This window comes from Schistocerca piceifrons, chromosome 11, assembly GCF_021461385.2.
Source record: "Schistocerca piceifrons isolate TAMUIC-IGC-003096 chromosome 11, iqSchPice1.1, whole genome shotgun sequence".
Classification (NCBI taxonomy): Eukaryota; Metazoa; Arthropoda; class Insecta; order Orthoptera; family Acrididae; genus Schistocerca; species Schistocerca piceifrons.
In genome coordinates, this window is record NC_060148.1 from 2798532 (window position 1) to 2819260 (window position 20729).

A 20729-nucleotide genomic window follows, 5' to 3' on the forward strand; every position below is an offset into this window, starting at 1 on the left:
GTCTTTAGTCCTGAGACTGGTTTGATGCAGCTCTCCATGCTACTCTATCCTGTGCAAGCTTCTTCATCTCCCAGTACCTACTGCAACCTACATCCTTATTTTATTTATTGTTCCGTGGGACCACATTTAGGAGAAGTCTCCAGGGTCATGGAACGAATCAATACATGAAATTATAACACGATTGTAGAAACAGATGAAATGAAATATAAGAAACATATTCAGGCGACAAGTCGTTAGTTTAAATAAAGAAAATCAAGAATGTAACACTGGAATTTGCTTAATTTTTTAGCTCTTCCAGGAGCTCCTCGACAGAATAGGAGTGGGCCATGAGGAAACTCTTCAGTTTAGACTTAAAAGTGTTTGGGCTACTGCTAAGATTTTTGAGTTCTTGTGGTAGCTTATTAAAAATGGATGCAGCAGAATACTGCACTCCTTTCTGCACAAGAGTCAAGGAAGTGCATTCCACATGCAGATTTGATTTCTGCCTAGTATTAACTGAGTGAAAGCTGCTAACTCTTGGGAATAAGCTAATATTGCTAACAACAAACGACATTAAAGAAAATACATACTGTGAGGGCAATGTCAAAATTCCAAGACTATTGAAAGGGGTGGACAAGAGGTTTTAGAACTTACACCATACATAGCTCGAACAGCCCGTTTTTGAGCCAAAAATACCCTTTTTGAATCAGAAGAATTACCCCAAAAAATTATCTGCTTAGTGTATTCATCTCTTGGTCTCCCTCTACGATTTTTACCCTCCACACTGCCCTCCAATGCTAAATTTGTGATCCCTTGATGCCTCAAAACATGTCCTACCAACCGATCCCTTCTTCTAGTCAAGTTGTGCCACAAACTTCTCTTCTCCCCAATCCTATTCAATACCTCCTCATTAGTTACGTGATCTACCCACCTTATTTTCAGCATTCTTCTGTAGCACCACATTTCGAAAGCTTCTATTCTCTTCTTGTCCAAACTAGTTATCGTCCATGTTTCACTTCCATACATGGCTACACTCCATACAAATACTTTCAGAAACGACTTCCTGACACTTACATCTATACTCGATGTTAACAAATTTCTCTTCTTCAGAAACGATTTCCTTGCCATTGCCAGTCTACATTTTATATCCTCTTTACTTCGACCATCATCAGTTATTTTACTCCCCAAATAGCAAAACTCGTTTACTGCTTTAAGTGTCCCATTTCCTAATCTAATTCCCTTAGCATCACCCGATTTAATTTGACTACATTCCATTTTCCTCGTTTTGCTTTTGTTGATGTTCATCTTATACCCTCCTTTCAAGACACTGTCCATTCCGTTCAACTGGTCTTCCAAGTCCTTTGCTGTCTCTGACAGAATTACAATGTCATCGGCGAACCTCAAAGTTTTTACTTCTTCTCCATGAATTTTTCTTTTGTTTCCTTTACTGCTTGCTCAATATACAGATTGAATAACATCGGGGAGAGGCTACAACCCTGTCTCACTCCTTTCCCAACCACTGCTTCCCTTTCATACCCCTCAACTCTTATAACTGCCATCTGGTTTCTGTACAAATTGTAAATAGCCTTTCACTCCCTGTATTTTACCCCTGCCACCTTCAGAATTTGAAAGAGAATATTCTAGTTAACATTGTCAAAAACTTTCTCTAAGTCTACAAATGCTAGAAACGTAGGTTTGCCTTTTCTTAATCTGTCTTCTAAGATAACTCGTAGGGTAAGTATGGCGTCACGTGTTCAAACATTTCTACGGAATCCAAACTGATCTTCCCCGAGGTCCGCTTCTACCAGTTTTTCCATTCGTCTGTAAAGAATTCGCGTTAGTATTTTGCAGCTGTGACTTATTAAACTGATAGTTCGGTAATTTTCACATCTGTCAACACATGCTTTCTTTGGGATTGGAATTATTATATTCTTCTTGAAGTCTGAGGGTATTTCGCCTGTCTCATACATCTTGCTCACCAGATGGTAGAGTTTTGTCATGACTGGCTCTCCCAAGGCCATCAGTAGTTCTAATGGAATGTTGTCTACTCCCGGGGCCTTGTTTCAACTCAGGTCTTTCAGTGCTCTGTCAAACTCTTCACGCAGTATCTTATCTCCCATTTCGTCTTCATCTACATCCTCTTCCATTTCCATAATATTGTCCTCAAGTACATCGCCCTTGTATAAACCCTCTATATACTCCTTCCACCTTTCTGCCTTCCCTTCTTTGCTTAGAACTGGGTTGCCATCTGAGCTCTTGATATTCATACAAGTGGTTCTCTTCTCTCCAAAGGTCTCTTTAATTTTCCTGTAGGCAGTATCTATCTTACCCCTAGTGAGACAAGCCTCTACATCCTTAAATTTGTCCTCTAGCCATCCCTGCTTAGCCATTTTGCACTTCCTGTCGATCTCATTTTTGAGACGTTCGTATTCCTTTTTGCCTGCTTCATTTACTGAATTTTTATATTTTCTCCTTTTATCAATTAAATTCAATATTTCGTCTGTTACCCAAGGATTTCTATTAGCCCTCGTCTTTTTACCTGCTTGATCGTCTGCTGCCTTCACTACTTCATCCCTCAGAGCTACCCATTCTTCTTCTACTGTATTTCTTTCCCCCATTCCTGCCATTTGTTCCCTTATGCTGTACCTGAAACTCTGTACAACCTCTGGTTTAGTCAGTTTATCTAGGTCCCATCTCCTTAAATTCCCACCTTTTTGCAGTTTCTTCAGTTTTAATCTACAGTTCATGACCAATAAATTGTGGTCAGAGTCCACATCTGCCCCTGGAAATGTCTTACAATTTAAGACCTGGTTCCTAAATCTCTGTCTTACCATTATATAATCTATCCGATACCTTTTAGTATCTCCGGGATTCTTCCATGTATACAACCTTCTTTTATGATTCTTGAACCAAGTGTTAGCTATGATTAAATTATGCTCTGTGCAAAATTCTACAAGCCGGCTTCCTCTTTCATTTCTTCCCCCCAATCCATATTGACCTACTATGTTTCCTTCTCTCCCTTTTCCTACCGACGAATTTCAGTCACCCATGACTATTAAATTTTCGTCTCCCTTCACTACCTGAATAATTTATTTTATCTCGTCATACACTTCATCTATTTCTACATCATCTGCAGAGCTAGTTGGTATATAAACCTGTACTACTGTAGTAGGCATGGGCTTTGTGTCTATCTTGGCCACAATAATGCGTTCACTATGCTGTTTGTAGTAGCTAACCCGCACTCCTATTTTTTTTATTCATTATTAAACCTACTCCTGCATTACCCATATTTGATTTTGTATTTATAACCCTGTAATCACCAGACCAAAAGTCTTGTTCCTCCTGCCACCGAACTTCACTAATTCCCACTATATCTAACTTTAACCTATCCATTTCCCTTTTTAAATTTTCTAACCTACCTGCCCGATTAAGGGATCTGACATTCCATGCTCCGATCCGTAGAACGCCAGTTTTCTTTCTCCTGATAACGACGTCCTCTTGAGTAGTCCCCGCCTGGAGATCCGAATGGGGGACTATTTTACCTCCGGAATATTTTACCCAAGAGGACGCCATCATCATTTAATCATACAGTAAAGCTGCATGTCCTCGGGAAGAAATACAGCTGTAGTTTCCCCTCGCTTTCAGCCGTTCGCAGTACCAGCACAGCAAGGCCGTTTTGGTTAATGTTACAAGGCCAGATCAGTCAATCATCCAGACTGTTGCCCCTGCAACTACTGAAAAGGCTGCTGCCCCTCTTCAGGAACCACATGTTTGTCTGGCCTCTCAACAGATACCACTCCATTGTGGTTGCACCTACGGTACGGCCATCTGTATCGCTGAGGCACGCAAGCCTCCCCACCAACGAGAAGGTCCATGGTTCATGGGCCTCGTCTTTTTACCTCTTGGTTCAAGAATCATGAAAGAAGGTTGTATACCTGGAAGAATCCTGGAGATACTAAAAGGTATCAGATAGATTAAATAATGGTAATACAGAGATTTAGGAACCAGGTCTTAAATTGTAAGACATTTCCAGGGGCAGATGTGGACACTGACCACAATTTATTGGTCATGAACTGTAGATTAACTGTATAGTACTGCTTTAAAGAGTGTGCAAGGCTTCTTGAAAGTTAACTCTCATTTAAACATTCTGACTTGTTAAGCCAGTTCTTGAACTTCATTTACAAAGTATTTAATGATGAAACTCGCCAACAGCAGAAGGAGACATGCGGCAGAACTGAAGATACTGTGGGAAATTTGCATTTGCAAATCAAGATGCTGAAGAAATAGCAGGTAAGTCTTCATGCGAATGTCTCGACTGACATTATGAAAATCCGTAAATCAAATCAGTCTGTACTAAACGCACTCCTTATTATAAATCACAATTACGATTAGGGAGTAAATGGTTTAGGGTGTAAGTATAACAATTTCAGTGTTAGAATGTACAATTTTATATCCTAGCTGTGGCACATAAAGAGAAAATGCTGCAGGACAGATTTAATAAAATTATGCTGTGAGTCCTGTTTGTGGGCCAGTACAGTGAGAAAGATTTCCAAGTGCAAAGCAGCCAGTACTGATATTCTTGGATTGTACCAAAAGACTCACACTCTGAACAAAAGTTCCAACAGCATTTAAGCTTCATGCTAGATAATTTGTTCCTGTTTTTTGCCAATTGGCAGTCATTGTCACCATTTACTATCTGGTGACAATGTAAGGTTATTCGCACTCGGTCGGGTCTGATGCTACACCCGTCTGCTTAGGCCCGTGACATAACTGTGATGTGGTGTGTGATGTCATGGTGGGGTTTGATGTTTTTGTCTCTGTGTTTGTAGATGGTGTGCTGTAGCATTTGGTGGCCCTCTCTTGAGTTGGATGTTGGTTAGTGAATTGGTTGACATGAATTGAATGTTTCAGGCTGCTATTGGAAGAATTTGTGCTGGTTTACTGGTGAGATATTTTGAATTTACATATTATAGCTGATGGATTAATTTTTATGTTTGGAACAATCAGTGATATGTGTTTCTTATGGTCGGAGATATAATATTAATTTTCTTTGTGTTTATGGCTACATACCAGCTTCTTACAGATTACTGGATGGGTCCGGTGCTATTTTTCTTGCAAGGTTCCCTGCATGTTACCTGCGTTGGCCAATCATGATACGTTTCGTTTGTGACGTCACACGCGGAAAGCTTGAGCTGGAAGCCTTTGTTCATAGTTCCTTTTCTGCTGTTGTGAGGTGCGGTAGGAAGTTATTATAATCATTAAATAATGGCTCCGCAGTGGTCCAAGGAAGCAATTGAAACTTTGATATGTGCTTATAGGGAAGAACAGTGTCTGTACGCAGTGAAAAGCCCAAATTATTACAATAAACACTTGCGTGCAGAAGCACTCGAAAGAGTTGCAAGTGCCGTGTGTGTTGTTCGACCGTACACGACGAGCAAGGAGTGCTACAGTAAAATGCACAATCTACGAACTCAGTTTAAAGTGGAGCACGCCAAAGTAAAATCAACGAAAAGCAGTGGCGCTGGGATGAACGACGTAAGTACGAAACTATGAATTTTGTGTTGAATGTAGAAACCTACTACTTGCAAAAATCTGACACATTTAAGACTATTTCCTAGAAATATCACACTGAATATTCACCCGATTTTTGAAAGCACATAATCTTGAATGGTAATAGATTACGATGTAGCTTTCCCACGTACATTTTACTATGTTAATATGAACTTACAATTTTTCAGATATACAAACCATCTTTATGGTATTACGAGAAGTTAATGTTTTTGGCGGATCATTGTTTACCACGAAAAAGTACAGCCATAGGCCTGACTCAACATTCAACGACTGAGGACAATGAAAGTGAAGAGGTAAGTTACCTATTTACTTAAGACAAAAACTGAATTTCATGGGTCTTAGACACATTATAAATGCAATTACAATACTGTGCTCCACTGTCGTAGTTATTCATACAAAATCATGTAGTGGGTAGTAGTTTTGTAAAATTACTTTTGAAAATGAGGTTATTTGTTCGAAACTATTTAAGAACCATAGTAAACCCTGAAGGGAGTATTTTTTAAATTTTTTAACCTTTTAAAAATTTGAGCAAAGTAGCCCTAGTGTGGAATAGGCCTAATTTGCTTGTGGATAGGTGTCAGTTTTCTCTGTGGCTTTGATATGGTTTTATTTCTTCTGTATGATTCCCAGTCTTCATCTGAACTTCATCTGCAATTTGTTCTTATGATAGGTCTTCATCACTAGAATAATCAAGCACTGCCTGGTTTCTTCCTTCTATCAGGTTGTTTACTGGTACCTTTTACTAGTTCAGAAGCGTTTTGTGAAATTTTTAGCAAATGTTCCATTTGTTATGCATTACTGGAATTCTTTCAAATTTTGTGTGCATTGTAATTTGCATATTGGTGTGCTCTTGGCTTTTGTTTGCATTCATACCCACTGTAATAACACTAATCTCGTAAGCAGTATTCCTTTCAATGTGTTATGATTCATCCCAAGTTGCTTCAGGTGTGAAAGACAGCAATGAAAATATTGTGGAGCTATTTTGATCAAATTTGTCAGAGGGAAAAAGTTCCCTCAGTTTCCCTGAAATTGGGGCAAAGAACACCCCCCCCCCCCCCCCCCACTTTTATAATAACAAAATATAGATGTTACCCCTTATGTAGTAACTGTCTCTTACATTATTTACAAAACTTCAGTATGCTCAACTGTGCATTGGTATGTTATGCATTTCATTCAGTTATAGTATTGCAATAAATTTCAGAACGTTTTGCAATTTACAGACATGCAGTCTCTCTTCTCAAAGTATGGATATACAACCATCACCACATCAAAACATCGAAGGCTGTTATAGTCTTGATGTGGATGTGCTGAACGATGTATGCATTGGGGAACAATGTGAAGAAGCAGCAGCAACATCACCACCACCACCACCACCACCACCACCACCACCACCTACCCATGCCACTCAAAGCAGCGATGGAAGAAGAAAGAGGCCTGGTGATGGGTACATGAGTGCTGTTGAGGTCATAGCTAATAAAATGTGTGCCAGCCAAGACCGCCAACAACCTTCGGCAGAGCTGACTATGGATAGCTGCATGATATTCATTGGTAACCTTGCAAAGGAAATCAAGAGCAGTGAAATCAAAATGCAGTTAATAAGAGACCTTGTTAATGTAACAACAGAGGCAAAACTTAAAGATCTGCAGATGCAAATGCAGAACTCGAGTGACAGTGAAATTGTGTAAGTTTGTGATTTTCAAAATGTACAGAAAATAAATGGTATTTAAAATTATTTACTTTATTCCTTTCTTTCAAGTTCCCTTTAATTTCCACTAACAGCTTGGCCAACAATATCTTTATTTGTTGTGCAACATACAGTAAAGAATTATGCTAGTCATTGAATTATAAAATTGTCATTCCATTACTTCATTTATGTCATTTACTTATAGCACATCATTCCACTGCCATATGAAATATTGATAAAATAAACGTTTTTTCCCTGCTGTAAGACTTCTATTTATCTCAAACCTGAAATTTTATGAAAGGCTTAAGAGAGAAAATTTAATTGTCTCTGAAAAACAAATTTCAGCCTTTTTTCAGCAATGGTATGACTAGTTACAAATAATTAATCTTCTACTAATGACATAAATTCTATTGAGGTGGATTGATGTAGATATTTGTATAGTTCTTCTGAGATTTAATATGTACATATGTTTACAATGCTTTGTTGAACTGCTTTGAGAAGTCTGTTTTAAGGGTAACCAGAAACAAATGCGAGAAGTGTTGTAAGGTCCTTTGTCCACTTACTGCACTTAACATGAAAATGGAGATTCAAATTTAAAGGTAATATTTCTGCTAATTGAATCAGAAATCAGTTGTTTAGCAAGATCATTTTTATGATTTATGTGCATATCCTCATGGAGATGAACAGCAACTTTACCAACAGTAAATGCACTCTCAAACATTTAATGGAAATTAATGGTAAAAGTCTAATGACAGATGCAAAAAGGGAAATGTAGATAAAGAAAGCTGTAGTGTTGACTCGTGAAGTTTCTAATAATCCTAATGTTAGCTGTACTACCAACATATTTCATATTAAACCATTTTTTCAGTTTTGAAAGCAATTTTCCAGGAAGATAAATTAAATGCAATACTAAGATATCAAAGAAACCTTTGTTCATGAAGTATCAGCATCTTCGCAATAAGAAAGTGATGTATAAGAAATAACTAGAACAATTATCAATACCAATTTCGAAATTAAACCGCTAATATTGTTACATTCACTGCCATGGGGTTCCACTAGCCGAGGCAGAGCCTTGGCTATTTCTGCTAGTGGCCACATTGCAGTCAACATAAGAGACTGCCAAATAAACCATATAAGCTATGTCTAGTAAGAATTGTAAAATAGTTCAAAGAGTAAGTAAAACATTACACTGATGCAGGAAAGAGGACATTCAGTGAAATAGAACTTTCTCATTGTCTGAAAGGAATGACTAAAGTAAAATCCCTGTAACATAATTATATACTAGCAAACCCAGAAATGCTGGACAATTGTATAATATGTGTGGGAATTGGATACACATCTTTAGCACCCCTCTCTCCCCATCCTTATCTTACCACTGTATGATCTTGAGCCTTGATTGGAATGTCTCAATATGAGTAAGTGCATCCATTGAGATAACTGGTATACAGGGTATTCTAAAGACTTCTGCTACTGAGTTTTTGAGGACAATAATTTCAATGACATTTCACAATTTTAATCTGCATACGAATAGGATTACAAAGTTTTCTAATCATAACCCACAAGTGCAACTGGCCTCTTTCCTGTAAATATGATTGCTATGATGAAAACTTAGCAGCACATTTAGTATATAATTTGATTGTACATAAGTAGGAAGATTTATGATAGGGGAAACAACTTGCATAATGGTAGACATGCCAGACTATGTTGGTTGAAACACTGTGTGAATAGGTTAAGCTGTACATTTTCACAGCATACCAATTTCTTTCTTACAATAACTTTATGCAGAAAACCTTAAGACATTTATAAAAAAAGAGGAAAAATAGCCTATGTCAATATGAATGAGAGTATCAGATAAAAATACAAAACATATTGGTAAAGATCTTGCTATAGACTTTTGGTAACACCCCACCCCCTATCTATCCAGATGTTCATTAGACAGTGTAAAAATTTGAAGCAAATTACCCAAGTACTTTGAGATATTTGGTAACAACATTATGCAGACTTGCCTATGTAGTAGCATAGCCTGCATGAAAGCTTTGCACTCAACTGTACATTTAGATCAGGCTGTTTCACGAGAACAAATTAAAATATGCCGTTTTGAATCCAGTCGATAGTAAGGATTTCTAAAACTCTGAGTAGGTAAATTACTTCAAGAGTATCACCAATAAATGCAGTAGTTGAGATATGTAGCCAATCATAGTATGAATTTCAAAAGCAGCATGTACTTATGTGACAAATAAAAGCAGCTGGAATCTTGTGATATCTAATGATATAATTGTATTTAAGAAATTGAATACAGTTAAAATATCCTGGGATATTTAAATAATACACAGAGATGCAAGTCGTCTGCATGATAAGTAATTACAATAGGAATTTAACATGATAGGAAACAGGAGTAAAATAAGCAGTAACATTTTTAACCAATTCTGTTTATGCATTGTATTTGCCTATTAAAATTTAACAACTGTATCAGAGAAATACATAATGTGACACACTCGTGAATGAAGTCCGCCGTGGCATTTTAGACACATCATCCCGGTATTCACCTTAGCGACAAGGGGAAACCACGAAAACCCAAGTCAGGATGGCTTGATATTTACTTAGTAAACAAATAATCCCATAACATATATAATGGCTATAATGGCTACAGTTAGCTCAATCCCCCCCACACACACACACAGTAAAAAATGTCTTTACATCGCTGCTTTGTTCTGTACACTTTTTAAATATGGACACATGAACTGCAACAGTATTTCCTTCAGAACACTTCACAAGCATTCTTGAACGTGAATCCTATCATGTAGTTGGTGTATCGGTAGCTGCATCTGGAACAGAAAATCAGAAACGAACAGCAGAAAATCTCTTACACACAAAAACAGACACCTATTGTCTGAATAGAAATATAGACAATATTCTTGAATACATGCATACTGATTAAGAAAGTTTTATGCAACTGATAAAAAAATGCACACACTTTGTAGCAGCCATCTATGACAACATTGAGACCTCATAAATGCCTAAATATATTCTCAGAGTTGTACATAGTTCTCTTAACCATATATTGCTTCATTATTCTCTTTGCAGTTTCAAACATACATCAAAATTAATAGAAAGTAGGTAATTGTTCTTACACTGCTAAAGGAGGCTAGTGATAGTGTGCCTGAAAACAGGAAGCAAAATTTAAGGCTGTTCAGACCACAAAAATTTTCAGTTGGCCTTCAGTGTAGCATTCCCCTTTCAGTGATGTGAGGAGCTGCCAAAAATGACATGTCCCATCTTGATAACAGGATTAGATTAGGAATGTGCAAGTTGCCGAAGTGGCATCACATCAAAAGAAAGGCACTTTGCCATTGTGCCACACAAATTATTATTATTATTATTCAGTTCTCACGCAGAACAGTAGCAAAGTGGTGTCTTCTAGTTACTAGTATTTCAAACGCAAGGAGTCTAAAAATCAACTGGTTTACAAACAGGAGTACAATGAACCAATTTTAACATGTTGTTCTGAGACTACCAACATCATTCTATAAAAAAAAGAGGTTATCAAAAAGTAGTAGCAACAAAAATTGGTGTGCAAGGGTAGTAGCTAATATCTGACTCCATGCAGAAACATTGTTTCACAAAGGTTGGGAATCACTGATACAGTGTTAATGGAAGTGGTTAATAGTGATATGGGATAACATCATCCCGACACTGTAAAATACTGTAATCCTGTGCCAATATCTGAAGTGAATAACAGGGGATGAAGACTCAAGACAAAGGTGGGAATAGAAGTATGTCTACCAGTGTGGAGCCAGTTTTCCAAGCAGACTAAAGTTAGAGCACGGTGTAAAGCAGCAAATTTGTGATCCAGAGTTATCACTAAATGCTGTTCCATGTCCAACCAAAAGTGAACAGTAAAACCACATTTGTATTATAAGTTACCTGGAACAGACAGTACTTAAATCAAAGAACACTGTACAATAGGGGTTAAACAGATGAGCCAATCCAACTGTTAAAATAGTAACCTCATATTTTAGAGGTTGGAGCAGGCCCTATTTGGCCATCCTGATTTATGTTACCCCTCATCAAGGTTCTGTCAAGGCCACAACCAACCAGCTGTCCTATCCCAAAAGCATACTTATATGTACACATATATGTATATTTACAAACTATGTCTTTCCATTGTATTATGGTGACAAATACCAGATAATTGTTAGATGATCCTTCGATGAATGAATAAATAAGTAAAATAAAAATAAGCATATAAATCCAAGTGCTATCAATCAGAAAAAAATATTGTGCAGTACCTTACTACCACAAATACAGTCACCACAAAATTATCTTCCAAAACTGTTAATTTGGGATACATAAATGTGTAGTAGGTCTTTCCGTACCTTCTTCATAACCATCAAAGAAAAATATTATTTCATAATAGTGGCTCTCTACATGTCCCAGGTAATTAATTGTGGAGCTGTTATACAAAATAAGATCAGATTTTTCCAAGGTCTTGCACAGGTTCCAATCATTGCTTGAGATACATATAAATTTATATTTATCTCTCTCTCTCTCTCTCTCTCTCTCTCTCTCTCTCTCTCACACACACACACACACACACACACACACACACACACACACACACACACACACACACACACACACACACACAGTCAATATGCCAAAGGACTGAAAATGAAACAATGAATAAGGTAATGTTTCAGAAACATAGTAAACCATTATCTGTTACCTTCCTGAACACACCTTTCCTGCCATGGAACTCTGCCAACAGTATTGAAATACCATGTCAAATGTTGTCTCACTTCTCTTGCACTGGCTGCACTATGATTTGCACCCTGAGTAGCAATGCCAGGAAGACATGGTAATTCATCTACATTTGGCGGGATATATCCTTGAGAGTTTCTGGCAAGTACAAAATTATGTAGCAAACAACACACTTTTGTAATGAGCTCTACTTTGGAAACAGATAGTGGAATAGTCTGCAGCAAAATTCTGAATTTGTTTGACATTATGCCAAAGGCATTTTCCACAACTCTACGTGCTCTACAAATTCTGTAGTTAAAAATTCTTTTTTCAGGTGTCATGTCACGTTCAGGATATGGTTTCATTAAATTTTCCTTTAACGCAAAAGCATCATCTGCCACAAACATGTAGGGAACACAGATGTCACTACCTGGAAGTGGAGACTTTGGTGGCAAATTTAATGAACCATCCATGAGTTTCACGAACAAGGCACTCTCTCTGAATATTGCACCATCATTCATTCTTCCATTTCTGCCAATGTCCACAAACAAAAATTTATAATTAGCATCTACTAGAGCTAAAAGAACTATGCTGTCGTGACCTTTGTAGTTTCTGAATGATGAACCATCAGAGCGCAGAGGCCTAAACTTGACGTGTTTCCCATCAAGTGCTCCAATGCAATGCGGGAATTGCCAGAGGCTGTGGAACCCATCTTCTATTACTTTCCACTCGGCAGGATCACGTGGACACTGCAAATTAAATTTTACTTCACAGTCGTGCCGTACCAAGTAGAAAATCGTAGCAAATACTTATAGCATTTATCTCGAGCTTACCTGTATCGCATTATCTCCTAACACGCTTGCTATGGCCATCAAAGTCTCTGGTATCATACGGGAGAGCGTGTTGTTCGCTATTCGTGTAGAATAGGCCAAATCTTTGTAAGTGTTTCCGGTCGCTAGGAAACGCAGTGTGACAGCAAGCCTAGAGACGCATATTAAACATGTCTCAGATTGATCGTAAAATTACAATGGATTATAAATAAAAATTAACTTTCTGTTTCGAACATATAATAATGCACTTACCTTTCCCGCGCCGTAATTGCCTGACGCATCACAGTGTCTTTCTTCTGAATCAAAGGCGAAACCATTCGAAGCAGTTCTTCAAATACCGATACATCCATTCGAATAAAATTTGCAAAGGATGTGCGATCTTCTATCCTATAAAATAAAGTCGTATATAACAGTCATTATTGGTATATTTATAAAGTCAAACAGTAATGAAATGGTGATACTTTTCAAACAAAAGTAGGTGTTATGCGAACTAACCTCAACTCTTTATGAAGCATGGAGAGCACACCTTTCCCAGCGTTTCTCCTCTTAATCCAGTTTTTCGTCCATTCTTTCTTTCTTCTTCTCTCAGTAGCATGTATTTCTGCATCGTTTAGCACCAAAAGAGCTAATAATGCCAGTTTGCTCTGAACATCTGTACCTGAAGCAGCCATCTTCGTTCGATACAACATGCAGCCGATCACAACACAACTAGCTGCCGATCTTGCACCGTGGGAGAGCTTCAGCATGGAATATTGCCGGCTCCCTTCCCTGCAAGCCGGCAGGCATGCACGCCATCTCGCAAACTTGCGGCGAACCTTGCTCCGTGTGAGACGGGCTTTAACCTAGCTTCTAAGATAAGTAGTAGGGTCAGAATTGGCTCGCGTATTCCTACATTTGAACAGAACCCAAACTGATCTTCCTGAGGCCATCTTCTACCAGTTTTTTCATTTGTCTGATTTGCAATGGTGACTTATTAAAACGATAGTTTGGTGGTTCACGCACCTGTCAGCACCTGCTTTCTATGGATACGGAATTATTATATTGTTCTTGAAGTCTGAGGATACTTCGCCTGTCTCATACACCTTGCTCACCAGATGGCAGAGTTTTGTCAGGGCTGGCTCTCCCAAGGCTATCAGTAGCTCTAACGGAATGATGTCTACTTGCGGTGCCTTGTTTCTACTTAGGTGTTTCAGTGCTCTCACCAATTCTTCACACAGTGTCATATCTCCTACTTCATCTTCATCTACGTCCTCTTCCATTTCCATAATAATGCCCCCCAGTACATCGCCCTTGTACAGACCCTCTATATACTCCTTCCACCATTCTGTTTTCCCTTCTTTGCTTAGAACTGGGTTTCCATCTGAGATCTTGATATTCATACAAGTGGTTCTCCTTTCACCAAAGGTCTCTTTAATTTTCCTGTAGGCAGTATCTATCTTACCCCTAGTGAGATAAGCCTCTACATCCTTACATTTGTCCTCTAGCCATCCCTGCTTAGCCATTTTGCACTTCCTGTCGATCTCATTTTTGAGACTTTTGTATTCCCTTTTGCCTGCTTCATTTACTGCGTTTTTATATTTTCTCCTTTCATGAATTAAATTCAATATTTCTTCTGTTACCCAAGGATTTCTACTAGCCCTAGTCTTTTTTTACCTACTTGATCCTCTCCTGCCTTCACTATTTCATCCCTCAAAGCTACCCATTCTCCTTCTACTGTATTCCATTCCCCTTTTATTGTCCTCTAATGCTCTGTCTGAAACACTCTACAACCTCTGATTTTTTCAGATTATCCAGGTCCCAACTCCTGAAATTCCTACCATTTTGTAATTTCTTCATTTTTAATATATAGTCCATAACCAGTAAATTGTGTACAGAGTCCACATCTGCCCCTGGAATATGTCATAGAACTTAAAACCTGTTTCCCAAATCTGTCTTACCATCATACAGGGTGTTACAAAAAGGTACGACCAAACTTTCAGGAAACGTTCCTCACACACAAAGAAAGAAAATATGTTATGTGGACATGTGTCAGGAAACGCTTACTTTCCATGTTAGAGCTCATTTTATTACTTCTCTTCAAATCACATTAATCGTGGAATGGAAACACACAGCAACAGAACGTACCAGTGTGACTTCAAACGCTTTGTTACAGGAAATGTTCAAAATGTCCTCCGTTAGCGAGGATACGTGCAGCCACCCTCCGTCGCACGGAATCCCTGATGCGCTGATGCAGCCCTGGAGAATGGCGTATTGTATCACAGCCGTCCACAATACGAGCACGAAGAGTCTCTATATTTGGTACCGGGGTTGCGTATACAAGAGCTTTCAAATGCCCCCATAAATGAAAGTCGAGAGGGTTGAGGTCAGGAGAGCGTGGAGGCCACGGAATTGGTCCGCCTCTACCAATCCGTCGGTCACCGAATCTGTTATCGAGAAGCGTACGAACACTTGTACTGAAATGTGCAGAAGCTCCATCGTGCACGAACCATATGTTGTGTCGTACTTGTAAAGGCACATGTTCTAGCAGCACAGGTAGAGTATCCCGTATGAAATCATAACTGCTCCATTGAGCGTAGGTGGAAGAACATGGGGCCCATTCGAGACATCACCGACAATGCCTGCCCAAACGTTCACAGAAAATCTGTGTCGATGACGTAATTGCACAATTGCGTGCGGATTCTTGTCAACCCACACATGTCGATTGTGAAAATTTACAATTTGATCACAGCCCCATCCATAAAGAGAACATTTGCACTGAAATGAGGATTGACACATTGTTGGATGAACCATTCGCAGAAGTGTACCCGTGGAGGCCAATCAGCTGCTGATAGTGCCTGCACACGCTGTACACGGTACGGAAACAACTGGTTCTCCCGTAGCGATCTCCATACAGTGACGTAGTCAACGTTACCTTGTACAGCAGCAACTTCTCTGACGCCGACATTAGGGTTATCGTCAACTGCACGAAGAATTGCCTCGTCCATTGCAGGTGTCCTCGTCGTTCTACGTCTTCCCCAGTCGCGAGTCATAGGCTGGAATGTTCCGTGCTCCCTAAGACGCCGATCAATTGCTTCGAACGTCGTCCTGTCGGGACACCTTCGTTCTGGAAATCTGTCCGATACAACGTACCGCGCCACGGCTATTGCCCCGCGCTAATCCGTACATCAAATGGGCATCTGCCAACTCCGCATTTGTAAACATTGCACTGACTGCAAAACCACGTTCGTGATGAACACTAACCTGTCGATGGTACGTACTGATGTGCTTAATGCCAGTACTGTAGAGCAACAAGTCGCATGTCAACACAAGCACCCAAGTCAACATTACCTTCCTTCAGTTGGGCCAACTGGCGGTGTGTCAAGGAAGTGAAGTACATACTGACGAAACTAAAATGAGCTCTAACGTGGAAATTAAGCGTTTCCGGACACATGTCCACATAACATCTTTACTTTATTTGTGTGTGAGGAATGTTTCCTGAAAGTTTGGTCCTACCTTTTTGTAATGCCCTGTATAATCAATCTGAAATCTCTTGGTCTCTCCAGGTCTCTTCCACACATACAACCTTCTTTCATGATTCTTAAACCTCCATATTCACCTACTACTTTTCCTTCTCCTCCTCTTCCTACTACTGAAGTCCAGTCCCCAATGAGTATTAAATTTTTTTCTCCCTTAACTATGTGCATAATTTCTTTTATCTCATCATACATTTCTTCAATGCATCATGTGCAGAGCTAGTTCGCATATAAACCTGTACTACTGTGCAAAAGCATTAACCCTGCTGTTTGTAGTAGCTTATCCGCATTCCTAATTTTTATTCATTATTAAACCTACCCCTGCATTACCCCTATCAGATTTTGTATTTATGACCCTGTATTCACCTGACCAGAAGTTCAGTTTCTCCTGCCAATCAACTAACTAATTCCCAATATATCTAACGTTAACCTATCCATTTCCATTTTTAAATTTTCCAACCTATCTGCCCAGTTAAGGGGTCTGACATTCAACGCTCCAATCCATAAAACTCCTGTTCTGTTTCTCCTGATAATGATGTTCTCCTGAGCAGTCCCTGATCGGAAATCCAATTGAGGAAGTATTATACCTCTGTAGTGTTTTACCCGAGAGGATGTCATCATTATTTAACCATACAGGAAAGCTGTATGCCCCCAGGAAAACTTATGGCTGTAGTTTCCCCTTGCTTTCAGCTGTTTGCAGTACAAGCACAGAAAGACCATTTTGCGTGATGTTACAAGGCCAGTTGAGTCAATTGCCCAGACTGTTGCCCATTGCAACTACTGAAAAGGCTACTGCTCATCTTCAGGAACTACACGTTCGTCTGACCTCTTAACATATACCCCTCTGTTCTGGGTGCACCTACAGTATGGTTATCTGCATCTGTATCACGCAAGCCTTCCCATTAACGTCAAGGTCAAAGGTTGGGGGGAGGGGGGGGGGGGTAGTAGTGCAGAGCTACATAATTACAATAGCTGACAGCAGTCATTTTGAACACAGTGTAGTGGTTAATAAAAAAAATGGGAGAAGAGAGACCGTGGAAAAGGGAAAGAATGAAAAGCAAATCGGACTTCGTATTACAGAAAAGCTATCGGACTTCGTTATTCGGAAAAGCTATTGTTGGGGTGGTCCTTGTGGCGTTTTTGAGCAAAAGTTAAACCAATTTTCACTACAAAAGTTATTGAAAAGAAACAGAGAATAACAGAATGTAACTGACAGGGGGAAGTGGCGTAGACGAGAGATCATCCTTTACCAGATTAACTTATCTTCTTTCGGGCGGCGTCCACGTCTTCAAAAATCTCCTTCATTTCAGCGTGAAAAAATCTGCTCCGAAATCTTGCAATAGTCCAGGGATCACTAATTTATACCAATTAAAATCATCTTGATACTGTATGCAATTTAATTCACTTTGCTACTTCCATCCACCGAATTTCTTAATAACTTCCACAATATCTACACATTACAATCAGATCAAGATTAGCCATTAAGTTTTTACGTCAGCATCCGATCACGCCTGCCTTAAGCTACGGCTATCAAGAGACAATTGAAACGGAATAAAAAAACAAAAAAAGTTAACAATTTTGGTAGTTTCTCGGCCGTCGAGCGCTCATACCGCTGCGACGAGATATTTTTTATCTGAGGGAACGAGTGTAGCGCGGCGAAATTCAAAGCCCCGCTACATCGCCCCCTCGACTGTCACGCTAAAACATTTAGCGTGGCAGGCTAGCAAACCTAAAAGTCAATACAAGTAATTTTCATTGGAAAGGCCACGTGCATCCATAGGGGATAATCTTAACCAACACTTACTTTCTAAACCTATATACTAAATACAGTTATTACAGTTTGGATCCTTTTTACACAATTAATATATATATATATATATATATATATATATATACATACAGTTTGTTTGAACAAGCTGCTCACCAGCGCAGTTAATGTTGTGTGCTCCCAGCGTTCGTTTCCCTATGCACATCTGGCAGCACGTAGTCTTTGCGCATGCGCAGTAGCATCACTGAATTTCGCGTGCGGCAGTTTCAAAATCGCTGTGTTATGACAGTCTTCAACAGTATTCACTCTCACATAGTGTTCATTACAAGTTGTTATTCCAGCATAAATGGCATGTTAAGTTCGGTGACACCATAAGATTGAGCGTGTGCGTGATTTGAAGCAACGTCCATGTCTTCTGTTACGACACAACACTCCAGGTCCTTGTGCGTTTTCATGACTATTGTTCCCGGGGCATATATGGTCGATGTAGTTTTTAGCCTCCATATCGCCTACGAGTTTATTGTCTCCAAGCATCTGAAGGCCGGCCAGGAACAACGGCGTCGATGTTCGCAAAGGTAGGTGTTTCACCACATTGTTTACACTTGCCAACAAACGTTCATTTGCAGTGTGAAAATCCTCATTGTCGTCAAAGTAAACTGCAGTTTATATCGATTTATAAACAGTTATTTGGTTTATGCGCCATAAGTTTCACAAACACAAAATTCGTCGTTTATAACGTTCACTGTTTAACACAGTTTGCATCACTTTTTGCCACATTTACATTTTAACAGTTCACTTTGTCCAAGCATGTTTACATCGTTAATTATGAAAGCTTACATTTCGTGGTTATGTTTCAAAATGTTGACAATATGCAAAGTTTTAACACATATACAAATACATATAAATTTACAAGAATATACACGTGAAATATTTACGCTAAAAAAAATTATACTAAGTCCCATTGGCTTTCTTTTATTGGGGTTTATGGTCATTTTGATTTTCTTTATTAAGGTTTTGACGTGCCAAGGGATATAAGACTTAATGTTTAAAAGCACGGGCTTTCCTTTATTTATTATTTATTTCTTTTCTTTGATTCCATATCTTGGCTGGCTAGTGGTTGACCAGGCTTGTAATGCCATCAATATTCAGTTTTCTTCATGTCTTTTTATTCATACCTGAAAGTTTACTGTCACACAATATATTCTTACATTCCATAAACAAACAATACCCAGCTGCAGTATGTGGTAGGATAATGGAGAAAGAAAGAAAGATAGACTGGAAGAAACTATTCACTACCTATAAACTACCAAATCCTACAGCTAATACATAAAAAAAGAGAATATAATACATTATAACGTTTGCATCACCTTCAAGGGGTGTGTGAAAGGAGGTGCTTACAATTTACCAAATCATGGGTAAATGTAAGTGTCCTTACGTCAAGTCTGTGTAGTGTAACATCATGACAGATTCTCTGTTTGTGTTCTGACTGTTCATATGACTTAGTGTATTATACCTTAACAAATCCTTGCATGAGTGAATCGCATGTCCCCTCAGTGCTTCCTCAATATCTCCACTTCTTGTGGATACCGTCTATACAAATGGAAAATGTATCTCAGAGATTGTCTCTCTCATAATGTGTATTATATGGTAACATATCAAATTTCCTCTCAAGAGTTCAACCATGAACTTTCTTCGACTTTAGTGAAGGTTAAATATCATGTATGTAGTATATATATATATATATATATATATATATATATATATATATATATATATATATATATCATTTTTATCTATAAATTATAAACAAAGAACATATTATTATAATTGACAGCAAAATGTCTCTTTCTCACTGTCCGTTGCTCGACGTCGGCTGCACGGATGGTCACTGCTCCTTTGCACTTACCTTGCATAGCCTAAAAAGTCAAATGTCTTCAACGTAGATGTAATTTTGTCATCTGTTCGCTTAAGTGGAGGTGTTGTACGAGTCGCAAAACGGCCTTAATAACTCTCCTATCTTGTGCTTCCTCAGGGTTTTCTGTCATATGTAATTATAATAAAGGCTAATATGGCACTAAATTTCACTTTCGTATTTTTTTTTTTTTTTTTTTTAACAAATGCATTCACATGAGGGCTGTGTAAAAACTATGTTTCAACTTAAGTTCCTTAAAATATCATTCTCCTGTCTGAACACGAACTATAAATGTTTTCTTCCACACAATGGCGTAACAAAACGTAACGAAAGGTTACTAAGTTACACTTCTGAAATAAATTAAAGCTAATGTGTTTCCAAGTTACATTCTTATTACACTTCTTTCCACAGCTGTAATCATCGTTATGTTCACTCTGCTTTTCTTGCATTCATTCCTTTTCAAGGGCACTGAAAATAGATTCACATTTAACGTCTTGTACTCACGTGTTCTAACTCATCACAAATGTTTTCTTTCAAACTGAAATTCTTATGTAATCTTAAAGATGTAAACTGTTTACTCACTTCTCCATGTAGCACAATATTACCAAAACATTCTCACTCATTCCTTACTCACATATTCATCATAATATATATATATATATATATATATATATATATATATATATATATACATTAAACATATTCCTCATCAAACATTAATATATCACATACG

At 38.5% G+C, this 20729-nt stretch overlaps 2 protein-coding genes across 2 annotated transcripts; one reads left to right on the top strand and one right to left on the bottom strand.

Moving 5' to 3' along the window:
- Window positions 1–4836: 4836 nt before the first annotated feature.
- Window positions 4837–7235, top strand: LOC124720186. Its single transcript, XM_047245510.1, has 5 exons — window positions 4837–4923; window positions 5053–5212; window positions 5298–5514; window positions 5718–5843; window positions 6771–7235. Exons 2-5 carry the CDS (start codon window positions 5130–5132, stop codon window positions 7233–7235), a joined length of 891 nt encoding a protein of 296 aa, XP_047101466.1. The 5' UTR covers window positions 4837–4923; window positions 5053–5129.
- A 2423-nt stretch (window positions 7236–9658) lies between these two features.
- Window positions 9659–13355, bottom strand: LOC124720060 (protein ALP1-like). The gene is made up of 4 exons (XM_047245327.1): window positions 13300–13355; window positions 13057–13191; window positions 12808–12955; window positions 9659–12723 (listed from the first exon to the last, which is right to left on the bottom strand). The coding sequence occupies exons 1-4, from the start codon at window positions 13317–13319 to the stop codon at window positions 11950–11952; spliced, it is 1077 nt and encodes a 358-aa protein (XP_047101283.1). The 5' UTR covers window positions 13320–13355; the 3' UTR covers window positions 9659–11949.
- Window positions 13356–20729: the final 7374 nt, after the last annotated feature.